General features: G+C 45.5%; 1 protein-coding gene and 1 pseudogene across 1 annotated transcript; both read right to left on the bottom strand.

Annotated features, from left to right (window-relative positions):
- Positions 1-3763: 3763 nt before the first annotated feature.
- Positions 3764-5141, bottom strand: LOC105826056 (annotated as a pseudogene).
- Positions 5142-13513: 8372 nt separating this feature from the next.
- LOC105826060 (zinc finger protein 491-like) lies at positions 13514-14746 on the bottom strand. Its single transcript, XM_012663972.1, has one exon. The coding sequence runs from the start codon at positions 14744-14746 to the stop codon at positions 13514-13516; it is 1233 nt and encodes a 410-aa protein (XP_012519426.1).
- Positions 14747-14987: the final 241 nt, after the last annotated feature.

Below are 14987 nucleotides of genomic sequence, written 5' to 3'. Positions count from 1 at the left end.
AGTTAAACTTTGAGACTTTTCTCTTTCAAAGGATACTGTCATTACCAATTCACAATGACAAAAATATTTTGAAAGGTTGATTTTATGCTGCCCACCTATCTATATACTCTTGTAATAAAACAGCTATGATTGAAGAAAAAGAAACAGCCTCCTACCTAACAGAGTGGGAAAGAAAGGGGAGAAAGCTATCTTTTCCAGCCAATGTGCAAAGCCCCAGGACCCAGAGGCCTCTCCTTTCTGTACTGGGCTTTGCTCTGCAGCCTTGAGTTAATTTCACCTACCTTGCTTTGTCTTGGGGGAGGGAGTGCCCGGTTTAGGCCACTGTGACCTGACTGTTCTGCAAGTAACACATTAGGAGTGCTGCCCCTGGGCTGAGAACCGCTGCTGCAGCAGAGATAAACCTGTCCCTCTCCCCCACCTGATGGGTACACAGTGAGGTCATAGGTTCAAGTCTTGTCTGAGAACTGTGCATTCCCTTCATCTCCCATGCTTCTTAGTGACATTTTCTTGCTTTTCCAGACTGGGGCTACCACTGGAGGAGGCCAGACAGAGAGGCTGCTCTTTTTTGAGTGAGGGACACTGAGGAGCTCATTGGCACACATTTCAGGAGAAATGGGGATGCCAGCAGTGTTGTGCCTGCCTCTTTGGGTAGCCTGAACTGTGCTGTGGAAGAAGAATAATGTCTGGGAGACTCAGCCATGATGTTTGTGTCATGTTAAGGAAGAAGAGTCGAAAGGGAGGTTTCTATGGTCACTTGAAGCATCATATTTAATTTTTTTTTTTTTTTTTTTGAGACAAAGTCTCACTGTGTTGCCCGGGCTAGAGTGCCGTGGCGTCATCCTAGCTCACAGCAACCTCAAACTCCTGGGCTCAAGTGATCCTCCTGCCTCAGCCTCCCGAGTAGCTGGGACTACAGGCATGCGCCACCATGCCTGGCTAATTTTTTCTATATATTTTTAGTTGTCCGATTAATTTCTTTCTAATTTTTTAGTAGAGACGGGGTCTCGCTCTTGCTCAGGCTGGTTTCGAACTCCTGAGCTCAAACAATCCGCCCGCCTCGGCCTCCCAGAAAGCTAGGATTACAGGCGTGAGCCACCGCGCCTGGCCTTAATTTTTTTTTTATAGAGATGGGACACTTATGCAATGATTTTTGTGTGTTTAGGAATAGCACTAAAAACCTGTGCAGGGTTAAGATAGGGAACCGAGGACCAAGTACCTGTTTAATGGTGACTTTCTGCTCAATAATAATTGCACAATAAAGTCATAAATTTTTTTTGTCTGTGCAAGCCTGTGGGGGAAAAACAACTTTTCTTTTAATATTTATTTTAATTATAATGAAAGGAGATGACTTGCTCATTTCACAGGAAGTCCATATCTGCCTCTCTATTAGGGAGAAATTTGCCCAAAAAAGGAACATTAAAAAAAATCATTTAATGATTGGGGATTACTAATGAGAGGAGAATAAGAACAAACTAGAAGAAGTCCTATCATACGCATGTGAGAGAAATACACAAATAATATTTAGGTACTATTAGTTGTGTGAAAACAGCCGGGTATGGTGCTGCCCAGCTGTTGCCCCACCTACTCAGGAGGGTGAGGCAGGAAAATTGCTTTAGCCCTAAACATAGAAGCCAACCTGGGCAACATAGGGAGAACTTGTGTCTAAAAGAATTAAATTAACTTAAATTAAATTTGAGGCTTTGAGGCTAGAAGTTTCTATTTTAGGACATTAAAGAAAATTTTCTATTAAAAGAGATCAGGCCAGGTGTGGTGGCCTGTCATCCTAGCACTTGGGAGGGCGAGGCAGGAGGATCACTTGAGGTCAGCAGTTCAAGACCAGCCTGAGCAAGAGCAAGAGCAAGAGCAAGAGCAAGACCTCATCTCTACTAAAAATAGAAAAATTAGCCAGGCGTCTTGGTCTGTGTCTGTAGTCCCAGCTACTCGCGAGGCTAAGGCAGGAGGATCACGTGAGCCCAGGAGTTTGAGGCTGCAGTGAGCTATGATGACACCACTGTACTCTACCAGGGTAACAGAGACTTTGTCTCAAAACTAAAAATAAAAATAAAGAGATCAGAAATAATACTGAGAGAGGGAATTGTATACAAAATACTGTGTATACAACAGCTAACCATTTCTCATGGGGAATTATTTAATAGGAACTTTAGCTTTGGGTTTTAATAAAGGTCTTTCTGAAGCAGTGAATCTCACTGTACTGTCTCTGTTACTCCTCTATTTCAGTTTCTTAAAATGATGGCCTGACACTTAGGTGTTGGGCTTTTGTTTATCAGAAAACAGGTTGTGGGCCGGGCGCGGTGGCTCACGCCTGTAATCCTAGCACTCTGGGAGGCCGAGGCGGGCGGATTGTTTGAGCTCAGGAGTTCGAGACCAGCCTGAGCAAGAGCGATACCCCGTCTCTACCAAAAATAGAAAGAAATTAATTGGACAGCTAAAAATATATAGAAAAAATTAGCCGGGCATGGTGGCACATGCCTGTAGTCCCAGCTACTCGGGAGGCTGAGGCAGGAGGATCACTTGAGCCCAGGAGTTTGAGGTTGCTGTGAGCTAGGCTGACACCATGGCACTCTAGCCCGGGCAACAGAGTGAGACTCTGTCTAAAAAAAAAAAAAAAAAAAATGAAAACAGGTTGTTTGGACATATATACATATATTTTTTTGTTTCATATTTTTAGAGAGGGTGTCTCATTACACTGCCCAGGTTGGACCCAAACTCCTGATTTCACCTCACCTGAGCCTCCTGAGTAGCTGGAATGACCTTTTTCAGCTAACCAGTATTTTTTTTTTTGAGACAGAGTCTCACTCTGTCACACCAGGTAAAGTACAGTGGCATCATCATAGCTCACTGCAACCTCAAACTCCTGGGCTCCAGCGGTCCTCCCGCCTTGGCCTCCTAGAATGTTAGGATTGCAGGCACGAGACACTGCGCCCAGCCTAATCAGTATTTTTTTTTTTTAAATTAAGCAACAATGTCTCACTTTGTTGCCCAGGCTGGAATGTAGTGGCTTCATTAAAGCTCACTGTAACCTTTAACTTGTGGGCTCAAATAATCCACCCACCATAGCCTCCCAAGTACCTGGGACTACAGGGGAAAGCAACCATGCCTGGCTATTTTTTTATTTTTTGTAGAGATGGGGTCTTGCTATGCTGCCCAGGCTGGTCTCAAACTCCTGTCCTCAAGTGAACCTCCCTCCTTGGCTTCCCAGAGTGCTTGAATTACAGGTGTGAGCCACTGCTCCCTGCCTAACCTATATACTTTTTGATGACAGAACTACCTAAGGCCTTACTGGAGTTACAAGGCCAGTATCACCCTAATACCAAAACCAGAGAACGACACAACAAAAAAAGACCAATATCCTTGATAAATATTGACACAAACACCCACAACAAAATGCTAGAAAATGGAATGCACAGCATATCACAAAGATGATACACCACGACGAAGTGGGTTTTACACCAGGGATGCAAGGATGGTTCGACATAAGCAAATCAATAAATGAGATAAATCACATAAACAGAATTAAGGATGAAAACCATATCATCATTTCAATAGATGCAGAAAATGCATTCAATAAACAATTCAGCACCCTTTCATGATAATGATCCTGAACTGGGCATATTAGCAACATATCTCAAAATAATAAAGACCACATATGACAAACCCAAAGCCAACATCACACACAAAGGGAAAAGTTAAAAGCATCCCCCCAACAATGGGAATAAGACAGCGATGCCTACTTTCGGCACTCTCATTCAACATGATACTGAGGGGCTCGGATGGGAGGGACCACAGGTGGGCATGGGCCACACCTGGGCGGCTGCCTCCATGGGGGGACCCTCCTCCGTGGCTCAGGGGAGCAGGGTCCCACCCGGGGCGGCCAGCCCTCCAGCTGGTGGCAGCTGCGGGAAGCTGTGGGGGCACCCAGGGAGGGTGGGGCCCCTGGGGCAGAGCAGGAATAGGAGCAGGCAGCCTTTGGGGGCTGTCGTGGCAGGGGGCTGTCCTCAAAGGGGCCTGCGGGCCACAGTCCAGGCTGAGGCAGTAGCCCGGGTGGCTGCGCTGGACAGAGCGGAGGAGCACGTAGTCAATGGAAGCAGAGTCCTGCAGCTCCAGCAGGTGTGAGTCCTCCAATAGTCTGGAGCCCCAGGGATGTTGCCCCTAGCTGACAGCACCAGAGACCCACTGTCCACAGACACATCTACAATGGAGGCCACTAGCTCACAGACGCAAGAGCCATCATGAAGCTGAGGATCAAAGAGAGTGGCCTGGCTATGTCCTCGTCACCACATGACAGCCTGATAAGAAGGGGGGCAGTCAGTAGGGTGCGAGGGCCACTGGGCTGTCCACGGAGCCATTGCACGTGATGCTCTGTGTATCTGATTCTGAGCTACAGGTGTACTCCGGGGGACAGTAGGGTAGTGGGGGCACAGGCGGTACAAATTCTTCCAGGTCCAGCAGACAGGAGCTGGGTACCAGTGCAGGAGAGGGGCCGGGGTGAGGACGTGCAGCCCAGACGCCCCAGACTGAGGCTCAAGAGCCAGCGTATGCACAACGTCCAGAGAGAAGATCTGGATGCAGCAGACGACAGCAGAGAGGGGACAGATGATGGCGGCACACGTTGCGAGCTTGCAGACACTGAACAGCAGGTTCTTGAGGGCCCCTCAGCTTCATCATAGGCGGAGTTAGGGGCAACTTTCAGTTCCTGCCCTGACTCTGGATAGGACTGGAGTAGGGGCACAGAGGGGCAGCACAAACAGACCTTTCCTTCCATGGAGCATTCTCGAAAGTTTCAGGCCAGCTGAGCATTCTCACAGGAGAAAACAGAGCCAGCCATACTAAGCATGACACATGGCACCAAAAGTAAGGAAAAGGAAGTCACTAGGGTGAATGGCTGCTTCCAGGACACAGTGCCAATCCCCCAAAGATGGGCAAGACCTCTTCACGCTCTCGGGGGTGGTGACAGAGGAGGCCACCCTGCTGAAGGTGACCACCAGGATGCCCAGGTGCTGGGCCAGCCCCAGCCTGAGCAGGGCCTGCAGCCAAGGTCTGTGGAGGAGGAGGTGGGTAAGGCCCCAGGTGCTGGGCTGGCAGGTCAGACAGTGGCTGACATCACCAGGTGAGGCCATCATGCCTGCTGCCCAGGTTGCCTGAGAGTCATTCGGCACCCTCTGGTGCTTGGGAGCATCTCAGAGCCACCCAAGGCCTCGTCCTTTCTCCTCCGCACCCCGCTTGCTCTAGAGACCACCACCTACCTGGGTCCCCTGAGGCATGGCCTGGATGCCAGCTGGGGCAGGGCCCAAGTAAGGGGCATCATTGAAGGACCTTCGGGTGCTTCCTCCCCACCACGGGTATTAGATGGTCACCGTGCCCATCTAATGGGAACAGTGGCTCAATCACATCTCCCTAGGGAAGAGGGATGGCGAGAAGGGCTGGTCCTGCAGTGAAGAGAGGGTGTGGTCTGCAGCCCAGGGAAGGATGTGAGGGTAAAGGCGAGAAGGATGGAAAGAGATCTAGAGAAGAAGGGAGGGGATGGTGCCTCCAGAGGCGTGATCAGTTTGCCCACAGGGGTGTCCAGTGGGATCTCAGGCCACCTGGTGGAGAGAGGCTGTGTCGTCACTGCCTCCTGGGTCACCTGCCCAGCTCCCCTCCCCACCATGCCCTGCTCCCCCAGCTCCAGCTGGAGCAGGTCGGGGACTCGACAAGATGTTATATTTGAAAAACGATTTTGGTAAAGTTTCAGGATGCAAAATCAATGTTCAGAAATCACTAGCATTTCTATATACAAATAACAACCTAGACAAGAACCAAGTCAAGAAGGCAATCCCATTTACAAAAAAAAACAAAAACAAAAAAACCTCTAGGAATATATTTAGCCAAGGAGTTAAAGATCTCTACAAGGAAAACTATGAAGCACTGATGAAAGAAATTGTAGATGACACAAACAAAAGGAAAAACATCCCACGTTCATGGGTTGAAAGAAAAATAATATCATTAGAATGATCGTACTGCCCAAAGCAATCTACAGGTTCAATGCAATCCCTATCAACAAATCAGAAAAAAAAAAAAACCTTGTGTAAGACAAAATCAGAACACTTTCAGAAGTTACAGGCAAATTTTGTGACTTCACAGTAGGAGGGAATGTTTTCTTATCTAGGAAAATAAAAAAGGCCCCAATGAAAAGATGGACAAACTCAATTCTATTGAAATGAAGAAGAATCCACCAAAAGGTAGAATGATATTAAAAGATAAACTGCAAGAAAATATTCCTGAAAGAAAATATTTACTGACCCTAGTAATGAAAAAGAAATAGTGTTCAGAATATGTTAAAAAAAAAAAAAAAACTACAAATGAGTTAAATGTGAGAAAATGGCTAGAAACTACTCCACAGAAGATGAATGATCACATAGGACAAATGCTCAACCAACAGCAACCAGTATAAAGCAATAAGTATTCACAAAGATACTCTGTTTAGAAGAGACGGGCAGAAAGAGTCTGGTAATTTCAAGTGTTGGTAAATAACAAGAATGAACACACATGGGTGAAAAGAGAGAATGTTAATGTATACATACTTTATTGGCACTTCCCACTAAATTTGAATTTATCAACATAGCAGTTTTATCCCAGTGGGGAAAAAAATTCATGTTGCATTCACACTTGGGGACAAAAACAAGAATGACATTGTCAACAAGATCAAAAAGTTAAAGTTGAAACAACCCAAGTCCCATAAACAGTGCAATGGATGAGTAAACTGGGTGACCGGGGACTTCAGATGGCAGCGTGTTTGCAACAAACTGACCGAAGAACACCAGAAATAAACTGTATCCAGATAATGCTAATGGCATACAAATAATAACATTTTTACTGAAAACTCAAGAGGCAAAACTCTGCATGGTGATAAAGAGATAATAAAGCTGTAAAGGATAACAGCAGATTTCACTAGTAAGATGCTTTGCTTAAAAAAACAAAACAAAACAAAACAAAAACAAAAAAAGGAATCGCAACTTTGGTCACCTCTTGGTGCCAGAGGGAGGGAGGGATATCAGGGAGGCACACCAGAACTACCAAGGTCTATTGATTTCCCTGGGTGGTGTGAACCTGGGTGTTTACATTCTTGTTATTTCAACTTAGCATAAAACCATTAATGATTGCAAGAACTCTATTTTGTTCTTCAGACCTTAACACACAATCTACTCAGGTTCCAAGGTAATAAATAAAATTCTTAGGCTGGGCACAGTGGCTCACACCTGTAATCCTAGCACTTTGGGAGGCCGAGGCAGGAGGATCGTTTGAGCTCAGGAGTTCAAGACCAGCCTGAGCAAGAGCGAGACCCCGCCTCGACTAAAATTAGAAAGAAATTAATCGGCCAACTAAAAATATATAGAAAAAATTAGCCAGGCATGGTGGTGCATGTCTATAATCCCAGCTACTGGGGAGGCTGAGGCAGGAGGATCACTTGAGCCCAGGAGTTTGAGGTTGCTGTGAGCTAGGCTGACGCCACAGCACTCACTCTAGCCAGGGCAAAAGAGTGAGACTCTGTCTAAAAAAAATAAAAAAGTAACAATAAAAAATAAAATTCTTACACTGAAATCATGGAACACAATTCTTAAATGCTTGAGGAAAGAGCAATTATATGGCAGCAAGATTCTACAAAGCAAAGCAAAGGGATGCAGCTCAGGCAGGCAGCAGGCATCACCCCCAGTTCACAAGGGACCCCACACTCCCATAGGTCAGCACATTCCCAACGTGGGACCCACCCTGACCGTGCAGATGGAGCCCAGGGTGGCTCACTCCAAAGCAGTGCCTTAGGGAAATCTGAGCAGCCAGAAAACTGAATTCCATGGAAAAAAACACAAATTGTAACTAATGAAACTCTTGTATTTCATAAACCAGCCATGCATACAAAATGTTGTAAACCTGTCACATTTCTTTGTTTTTTGGCTATATAAGCAAGAACTCTTAACTTCAGAGCACTGAGCCCGTTTCTCTGGAGACTGTATTTTCCCAAATGGCCATTCCCAGCTTTTCACTTAAATAAAGTCTTTAAAACTGGAATCTGATCCTTTGGACTATTCGAAGTTCATTAAGTCCAAATAAGGCAACTACAGAACCATAACCAATCAAGCATTTAACCTGGTTTGGCTCTCGTGCACCTTATAAAGTCTTTCCTTCAAGCTGTAAACTAAGAATAAAATCCTAAGCTCCCCCAACTGTCCCAATGCACTCCTCTTGAGACACCATGAAAAACCTTAAAAGTGAGTTTCATTTCCTGATGGGAAGGGAAGTCGCACACACCTTGTTAGACCAGCCCCTCCTCCTTATGGAATTTAGAAACAATTTCCATTATTAATCTTAAAATAGAGATAATACAAAAATAGAGATAACACGACTGACAAAGCAAAGTTCTGGCAATAAAATACCAAATTATAAACAAGACCTAAGGCTAGCAAGGCAAGGTTTAAGTCAGGCATTACAAGCCTAAATAGACTTTTTTTTTTTTTTGATATCACGTCACAGACAACATACGCCCTGATTTTAACTTAAGCATTCCTTCCTAGAGTCCAAAGTTTTAGACAAAGATTAGCATTCTCAATCAATTGGCAATTAAAGAATCCCTAAACCCACCTATTACTTGTAAGTCCCCGCTTTGGGATGTCCTGCCTGTTCAGCCCAACCAATGTATACCTTCTATGCATTGATTTTTTATTTTATCTGCACTTTCTGTCTCCCTGAAATGTGTATGACCAGACTGTAATCCACCGTCTCCAGAGCATTTATTCAAGGGTTCTTGGGTTTCTGTCACTCATTTTCTGCTCAGAATAAACCTATTTATTTTAGAGAGTTTAGGTTTTTTTCCTTTAACAAACCACAAGGCCTCATTTTAATTTTAAACAGAAAGGAGAGACTGGGGACCCCACGCACCGACTCGGGACCCTCCTCGATGACCCTCCCGCCGTCACCGCACAATCTGGGGACACGCGGGGCTGCGGCCGCGGAACTGCCCGGAAACGGCTCCGGGGCCGAGGTCGCCGCGCAGGGAAGGGACAGGACGCCCGGGGGCCCGGCTGCTGGCCCAGCCCCACCCCGCTGGCCGGAGGGACGGAGGGCCGAGCTGCGCCACAGCGGCGACTCGGGTCCGCAGACTCGGGAACGGACCGCGGGGAGACCCGGGTCCCGCCACAGCTGGTTCCAAACAGCCCCTGCTCTGCGTCTGGGGACGCCCGACCCCGCACACTCACCATTTCCCGGCTCCCGGGTGTCCTAGCGTCCTCCCCACGGCTCCAGAGACGAGTACAGGTCCCAATGTAGGTGACGGCGCGACAGAATCTGTGACGCAGGCACCTGGGGCCTTTCCGAAGAGCGAAGACGCGACCCTGAGCACAACCGGCGCGACCCACAGGGGAGTGGAGAGAGGTCAAAGGTCGCCTCCTCCTTCCCGCGGCGCGTTTGAAAAGACCTTGCTCCAGGCCCCGCCCCAGTTCCCCTGATTGGATGTGGCTTCAGGCCCCGCCCCCCAAGGCCTGAGTGACAGGCGAAGCGATGGGAACCATGGACCAGCTGAGCCAGACCTGACAAGTTCTACCCACAGCCTCTTTCAAACTCAGCTCCCTCCCTGCGCCCTGCTCATAGGATGTTTCCATTTCAGCCCAACCTGCTCCACATTGCTGAAAGGGGCTCTGTCGTCTTTCCCACTGAATGGGCTGTTCCTGCTTCTTCCTCTTGGACGGGGTCACAAGTGTGTGCAGGGAATTCCAGACTCGGTGTCCAACGGAGCGATCCTGTCACCTCAGAGCAGGAGGGGAGCCCAGACCAGGCCAAGCAAAACGAACTGCAGAGAGGGCCTGATGTCCTCCAGGGGTCAGGAATTTGGGATTAGGCATAGCCTAGGCTTCCTCATATACTCCTGTATCCCCTGCTAACCTAGTGGAAATGCTCCCTCCTTCAAGTCCTTCATTTTCACCTGCAGGAAAACTCACCTGGGGTTAGTTTAAGCTTCTGACCTAAATAAACTGTCACATAAACCCTTTCTCCAGGATACAAGCCAAACAATTCTTTATCTGAGCCTTTCACAGATATTCTTTATATATAGAAATTACACTGTGAACTAAAATAGTATCTTAAGCATCCCCATTCCGAGCTGACTGAATTGACCCCCTCTTGGCTAAAGGAACCCCAGAAATACCCTAAAGCTGAGTTGCTGGCCACGAGGAGGAAGGTCAGACATCCCTGGTCATACCCCCTTCCCTTCTTGGAGATATCCCTTGGGTATATGTCCTGAATATGTGCAGTGGCTTGTCTCTGATCAACAGACTTCCTTATCTTAAAACATTCAAATCCTTGGCTGGGCATGGTGGCTCACACCTGTAATCCTAGCGCTCTGGAAGGCCAAGGCAGGAGGATTGCTTCAGGTCAGGAGTTCGAGACAAACCTGAACAAGAACAAGACCCCGTCTCTACCAAAAATACAAAAAATATTAGCTGGGTGTGGAGGCATGTGCCTGTAGTCCCAGCTACTTGGGAGGCTGAGGCAGGAGGATCAGTTGAGCCCAGGAGTTTGAAGTTTCAGTGAGCTATGATCAAGCCACTGCACTCTACCTGGGGCAACAGAGTGAGACTCGGTCTCAAAAAAAAAAAAAAAAAAATCCAAGCCTTTAGCCTAGCCAAAACTTCATTTCTTTAACCAATTACAAATTGAAGAATCTTTAAACTCACCTATAACCTCTCATCCCCTGCTTTGAGATGTCCTGCCTTTAGGGCCAAATCAATGTACCCCTTCCCTGTATTGATTTATGACTTGATTTGTATTACTAATTTGTGTCTCCCTAAAATGTATAAAACCAAACTGTAATCCAGCTATGGTGCCACCACTTGTGCATGCCTTCTTGGGCATGGCTCTCTGGGCTATGGTCACACCTGTTCGCCTCACAATAAATCTCTTTAAATTATTTTACAGAGTTTGGGTTCTTTTCCTTTGACAGGCTCAAAGCCATCTCATCTTTCTTTGCTTACTGAGCCTCTTGTAAAGAGAAGGGGTAAAGGGAGTTGGTGACAGAAAGCGAGCTCTGTGCAAGTTATCATGACTGGCTCAATGGTTACCAGCAAACAGTAGGTGGTCTGGTGGATCTTGTCATCAGCAGTCTGTGGACATCAGTTCCAGACTCTGGATCAGTTTTCCTACAACATAGTTTTCTAATCTTGTGCCCAGCGGCTGTGTAAGCAGCAGGGTTTTTTCTAAACTTTTAAGACAGAACAAGCTGAAAGCATGCCTACTGGAAGCAAAATGGCTTCCCTTTAGCTAGCTGAGAGTTAGTCTGAAGGGCCTTGAGGGTGTGCTTACGTTAGGGCCTGGCTAGGTTATGGGAACAGGCCAGAGAGTTTGTGAGGCAAATCTGGGTGTATTGGGGGGCCCAGGGCTACCGGGGCTAGTCAGGGAGTTGGAGGGGATTCAGAGGGAAGAATTGGAAGCAGGGTGGGTGCTCAGTCCAGAAGGGGGAGCCAAGAGTTAAGGAGCTGCAGTAGATATGTTGTGGGCGTGTGCCCTGTCATCCAGAAATAATGGAGAGGATCAGAATCCAGTTTTAAAGAGTGTATTCAAGAGAAAGGCTGGCAATGGTGATTCAGGAAAACAGCCTCCAGAGAAATGGCCTCAGTGCCCCAAAGTTAAAAGTTAAATTATTCATTATATAAGCAAAAAAAAATTTAAGAAAATCAAAACCTTTTCTATATGAGACTGGTTTATGAGTTGTAACTACTTAAAGTTTTTTTTTCCTTTTCTGTGGTGCTTATTTTATTTCATTTCAGCTGCTTTCATTTCCTTTGGAATTTAAAAGAATATATTTAGTAATCAATCTTTGAGTGTGTGAGAGAGAGAGAGACACAAGGTCTTTCTCTGTTGCCAAGGCTAGAGTACAGTGGTGTCATCATAGCTCACTGCAACCTCAAATTCCTGGGCTCAAGCAATCCTCCTTCAGCCTCCCTAGTAGCTGGGACTACAGGAACACGCCACCATACCCACCTAATTTTTCTATTTTTTGTAGAGATGGGGGTCTCACTATTGCCCAGGTTGGTCTCAAACTCCTGGCCTCAAGCAATACTCCTGCCTCGGCTTCCCAGAGTGCTAGGATTACAGGCATGAGCCACCATGCCTGGCCATGCACATCATAATATTGACTCACCATATCAAAAGAATAACTTAGTATCATTGTAAACTTGATCACATCCATGATGGCAAGAGAGTATTTTAATATATCTTGAAAAAGAGAATAACATTTGTTAGTATAAAAGTTGTTAAAAATTTGTTTAAAACTGTTAAGAAACTTCCTAAGAAACATGTATAGAAATCTCGGTGGCCAAAAAAAATATGTACTTTTTTTTTTTTTTTTGAGACAGAGTCTCACTCTTTTGCCCGGGCTAGAGTGCCATGGCATCAGCCTAGCTCACAGAATCCTCAAACTCCTGGGCTCAAGTGATCCTCCTGCCTCAGCCTCCCAAGTAGCTGGGACTACAGGCATGCACCACCATGCCCCGCTAATTTTTTTTTCTATATATTTTCAGTTGTCCGATTAATTTCTTTCTAATTTTAGTAGAGATGGGGTCTTGCTCTTGCTCAGGCTGGTCTCGAACTCCTGAGCTCAAACAATCCGCCTACCTCAGCCTCCCAGGGTGCTAGGATTACAGGCGTGAGCCACCGCGCCCAGCCATATGTACTGTTTTTAATCACATATAATTGAATATGAATGGAGTCAGTAGATTCAGCTGTGAATAACAGGAAATGCTAAACATTTCCTGATAAGAGGAAGGTGCTCATTCTCACAGGAAAGTTCTGGGTGAGACCAGTCATTGAACAATGCAGCAGAGGAACAAGTTCCCATCCAGTTGATTTTGAGGGCAGCATGGTAGCTGTCACGCTGAATCAGGAACAGAGTCATAACCAGTAGAACAAAGGTGCTTGCAATACAAATTAGACTTTATACCACCACATCAATAGATTAGGAGAACTGAGCACCAGAGAATATCCCCGCCTATGATAGTTGGAACTCTGCTGAAGACATTATAATGTCTGAAAGAAAGGCAAACAGCTGATGAATCTTTAATGTGAAGCTTCTGGAGACATCTTTGGAAATCTTCACCTCTTAGAAAAATAACAGTCAGGTGATTGTGAGGATATTGTTGATGGGCAAGCCAAGGAATCAGGAAAATGGGCTGGAAGCAGGTGTCCCCACAGCCAATTTGAATCTATATGTCTCCCTGTATGGTGCCTCCAAAACATGACTAATGCCTTCTTCACATTTGCCTTCAAAATCTCTGGAACATAAACTACTGGACAAATGTATCATGGAATGATGCAACTCAAACTCTACATTTTACCGTGCTATCACAGGTGTCTCTCCTCAACTCCAAAGGCAATTACCTCATTGGGTCTTCCTCCATTCCCCTTTCCTGTGCTTGAAAGGAACTATGACAATCGAATGCTTTTCCAATTCCTTACATAACTCAGATTTCTCTCATATATTTATAGTATGGGTTCTTTGATGTCTTCGATAGGCACTGGAATAAATGAAGGCTTTCCCACATTCTTTACATTCATAGGGTTTCTCGCCAGTGTGAACTCTTTCATGTATATGAAGGTATGTGGAACATGTGAAGGCTTTACCACAATGGTTACATTCGTGGTTTTTCTCTCTAGTGTGAGTCCTTTCATGATATCGCAATGAACTGAGACAATGGAAGGCTTTCCCACATTGTTTACATTCACAGGGCCTCTCTCCAGTATGAGTCCTTCCGTGTATTTGAATATATTCGGCAGACCTGAAGGCTTTACCACATTGCTTACATTCATAGGGCTTCTCTTCAGTGTGACTTCTTTCATGTCTTTGAAATGAACTGGGAGAATAAATGGCTTTCCCACATACTTTACATTTGTGAGGTCTGTCTCCACTGTGCATTCTCATGTGACACTGAATGCTCCTCCACTGAGAAAATGTTTTCCCACATTGCTCACATTCGTAGGGTTTTTCTCCAGTGTGCATCCTTTCATGTCTATGAACAGAACTGGGACAACTGAATGCTTTCCCACATTCCTTACATTCATATGGCTTCTCTCCTGTGTGAGTCCTTTCATGTCTATGAAAAGAAGTGAAAAAATTGAAGGCTTTCCCACATTTCTTACATTCGTATGGCTTCTCTCCAGTGTGAGTTCTTTCATGTGGTTGAAGGGAACTGGAGCAACAGAAAGCTTTACCACATTGTTTACATTTATATGGCTTCTTTCCGGTGTGGATTCTTTCATGTTTATGATATAAGCTGAGAAAGGCAAAGGCTTTTCCACAAAACCTACATTTATAAGGTCCATCTCCACTGTGCATTACCATGTGTCTTCTAAAGCATGTGAGAGAAATGAAGGTTTTTCCACATTCTGTACAACCATAGGGTTTCTTTCCAGTGGGTGGAAAGGAGTCATTTGTTCGAAAGGAGTCATGATAACTGAGGGTTTTCTCACATGGCTTATATGTACATAGCTTATTTCCAAATTCCTCATAGTGAAACGGTTTGTGTCCCATTCCAGCTCCAATGTGCCTGTGAAGGAATGAACGACCAACAGAGATTTCTACACACACACTGCCTTCATGTGGTTTTACCCCAGGAGGACTCTTCCTGTTGAGCATGTGATCTGAACTCTGACTCAAAGTTTCTCCACACAAACTACCTTCTTTACTTTCAAACAGTCTCTCTCCCATAAGACTTCTGTTAAAAAAATGAGAAGCACATTATTAAGACTTTGTTTATAAATGACTTTTTATTTATTAGTATTATACTTGCATTTTTAACATCATTAGTGAAATTGTAGGCTTTCTGTCCTGTCTGAATTTTTCCAAAGTGAATGGACCACTTGCTCTGCAAGATGGCTAGTCCATACCAACTATTAAAGAAAAAAAATTCACATGGGGTTTATTAATACTTTCTCAAAGTAAACTATTT

The sequence above is a fragment of the Propithecus coquereli genome, unplaced genomic scaffold (assembly GCF_000956105.1).
Source record: "Propithecus coquereli isolate 6110/MARCELLA unplaced genomic scaffold, Pcoq_1.0 Scaffold848, whole genome shotgun sequence".
Lineage (NCBI taxonomy): Eukaryota > Metazoa > Chordata > Mammalia > Primates > Indriidae > Propithecus > Propithecus coquereli.
This window is presented reverse-complemented; position numbering and strand designations above follow the sequence as displayed.

What these genes read in the sequence shown, in the direction of transcription:
- LOC105826060 (XM_012663972.1), bottom strand. Translation starts at nt 14,746, where the DNA reads ATGGGAGAGAGACTGTTTGAAAGTAAAGAAGGTAGTTTGTGTGGAGAA.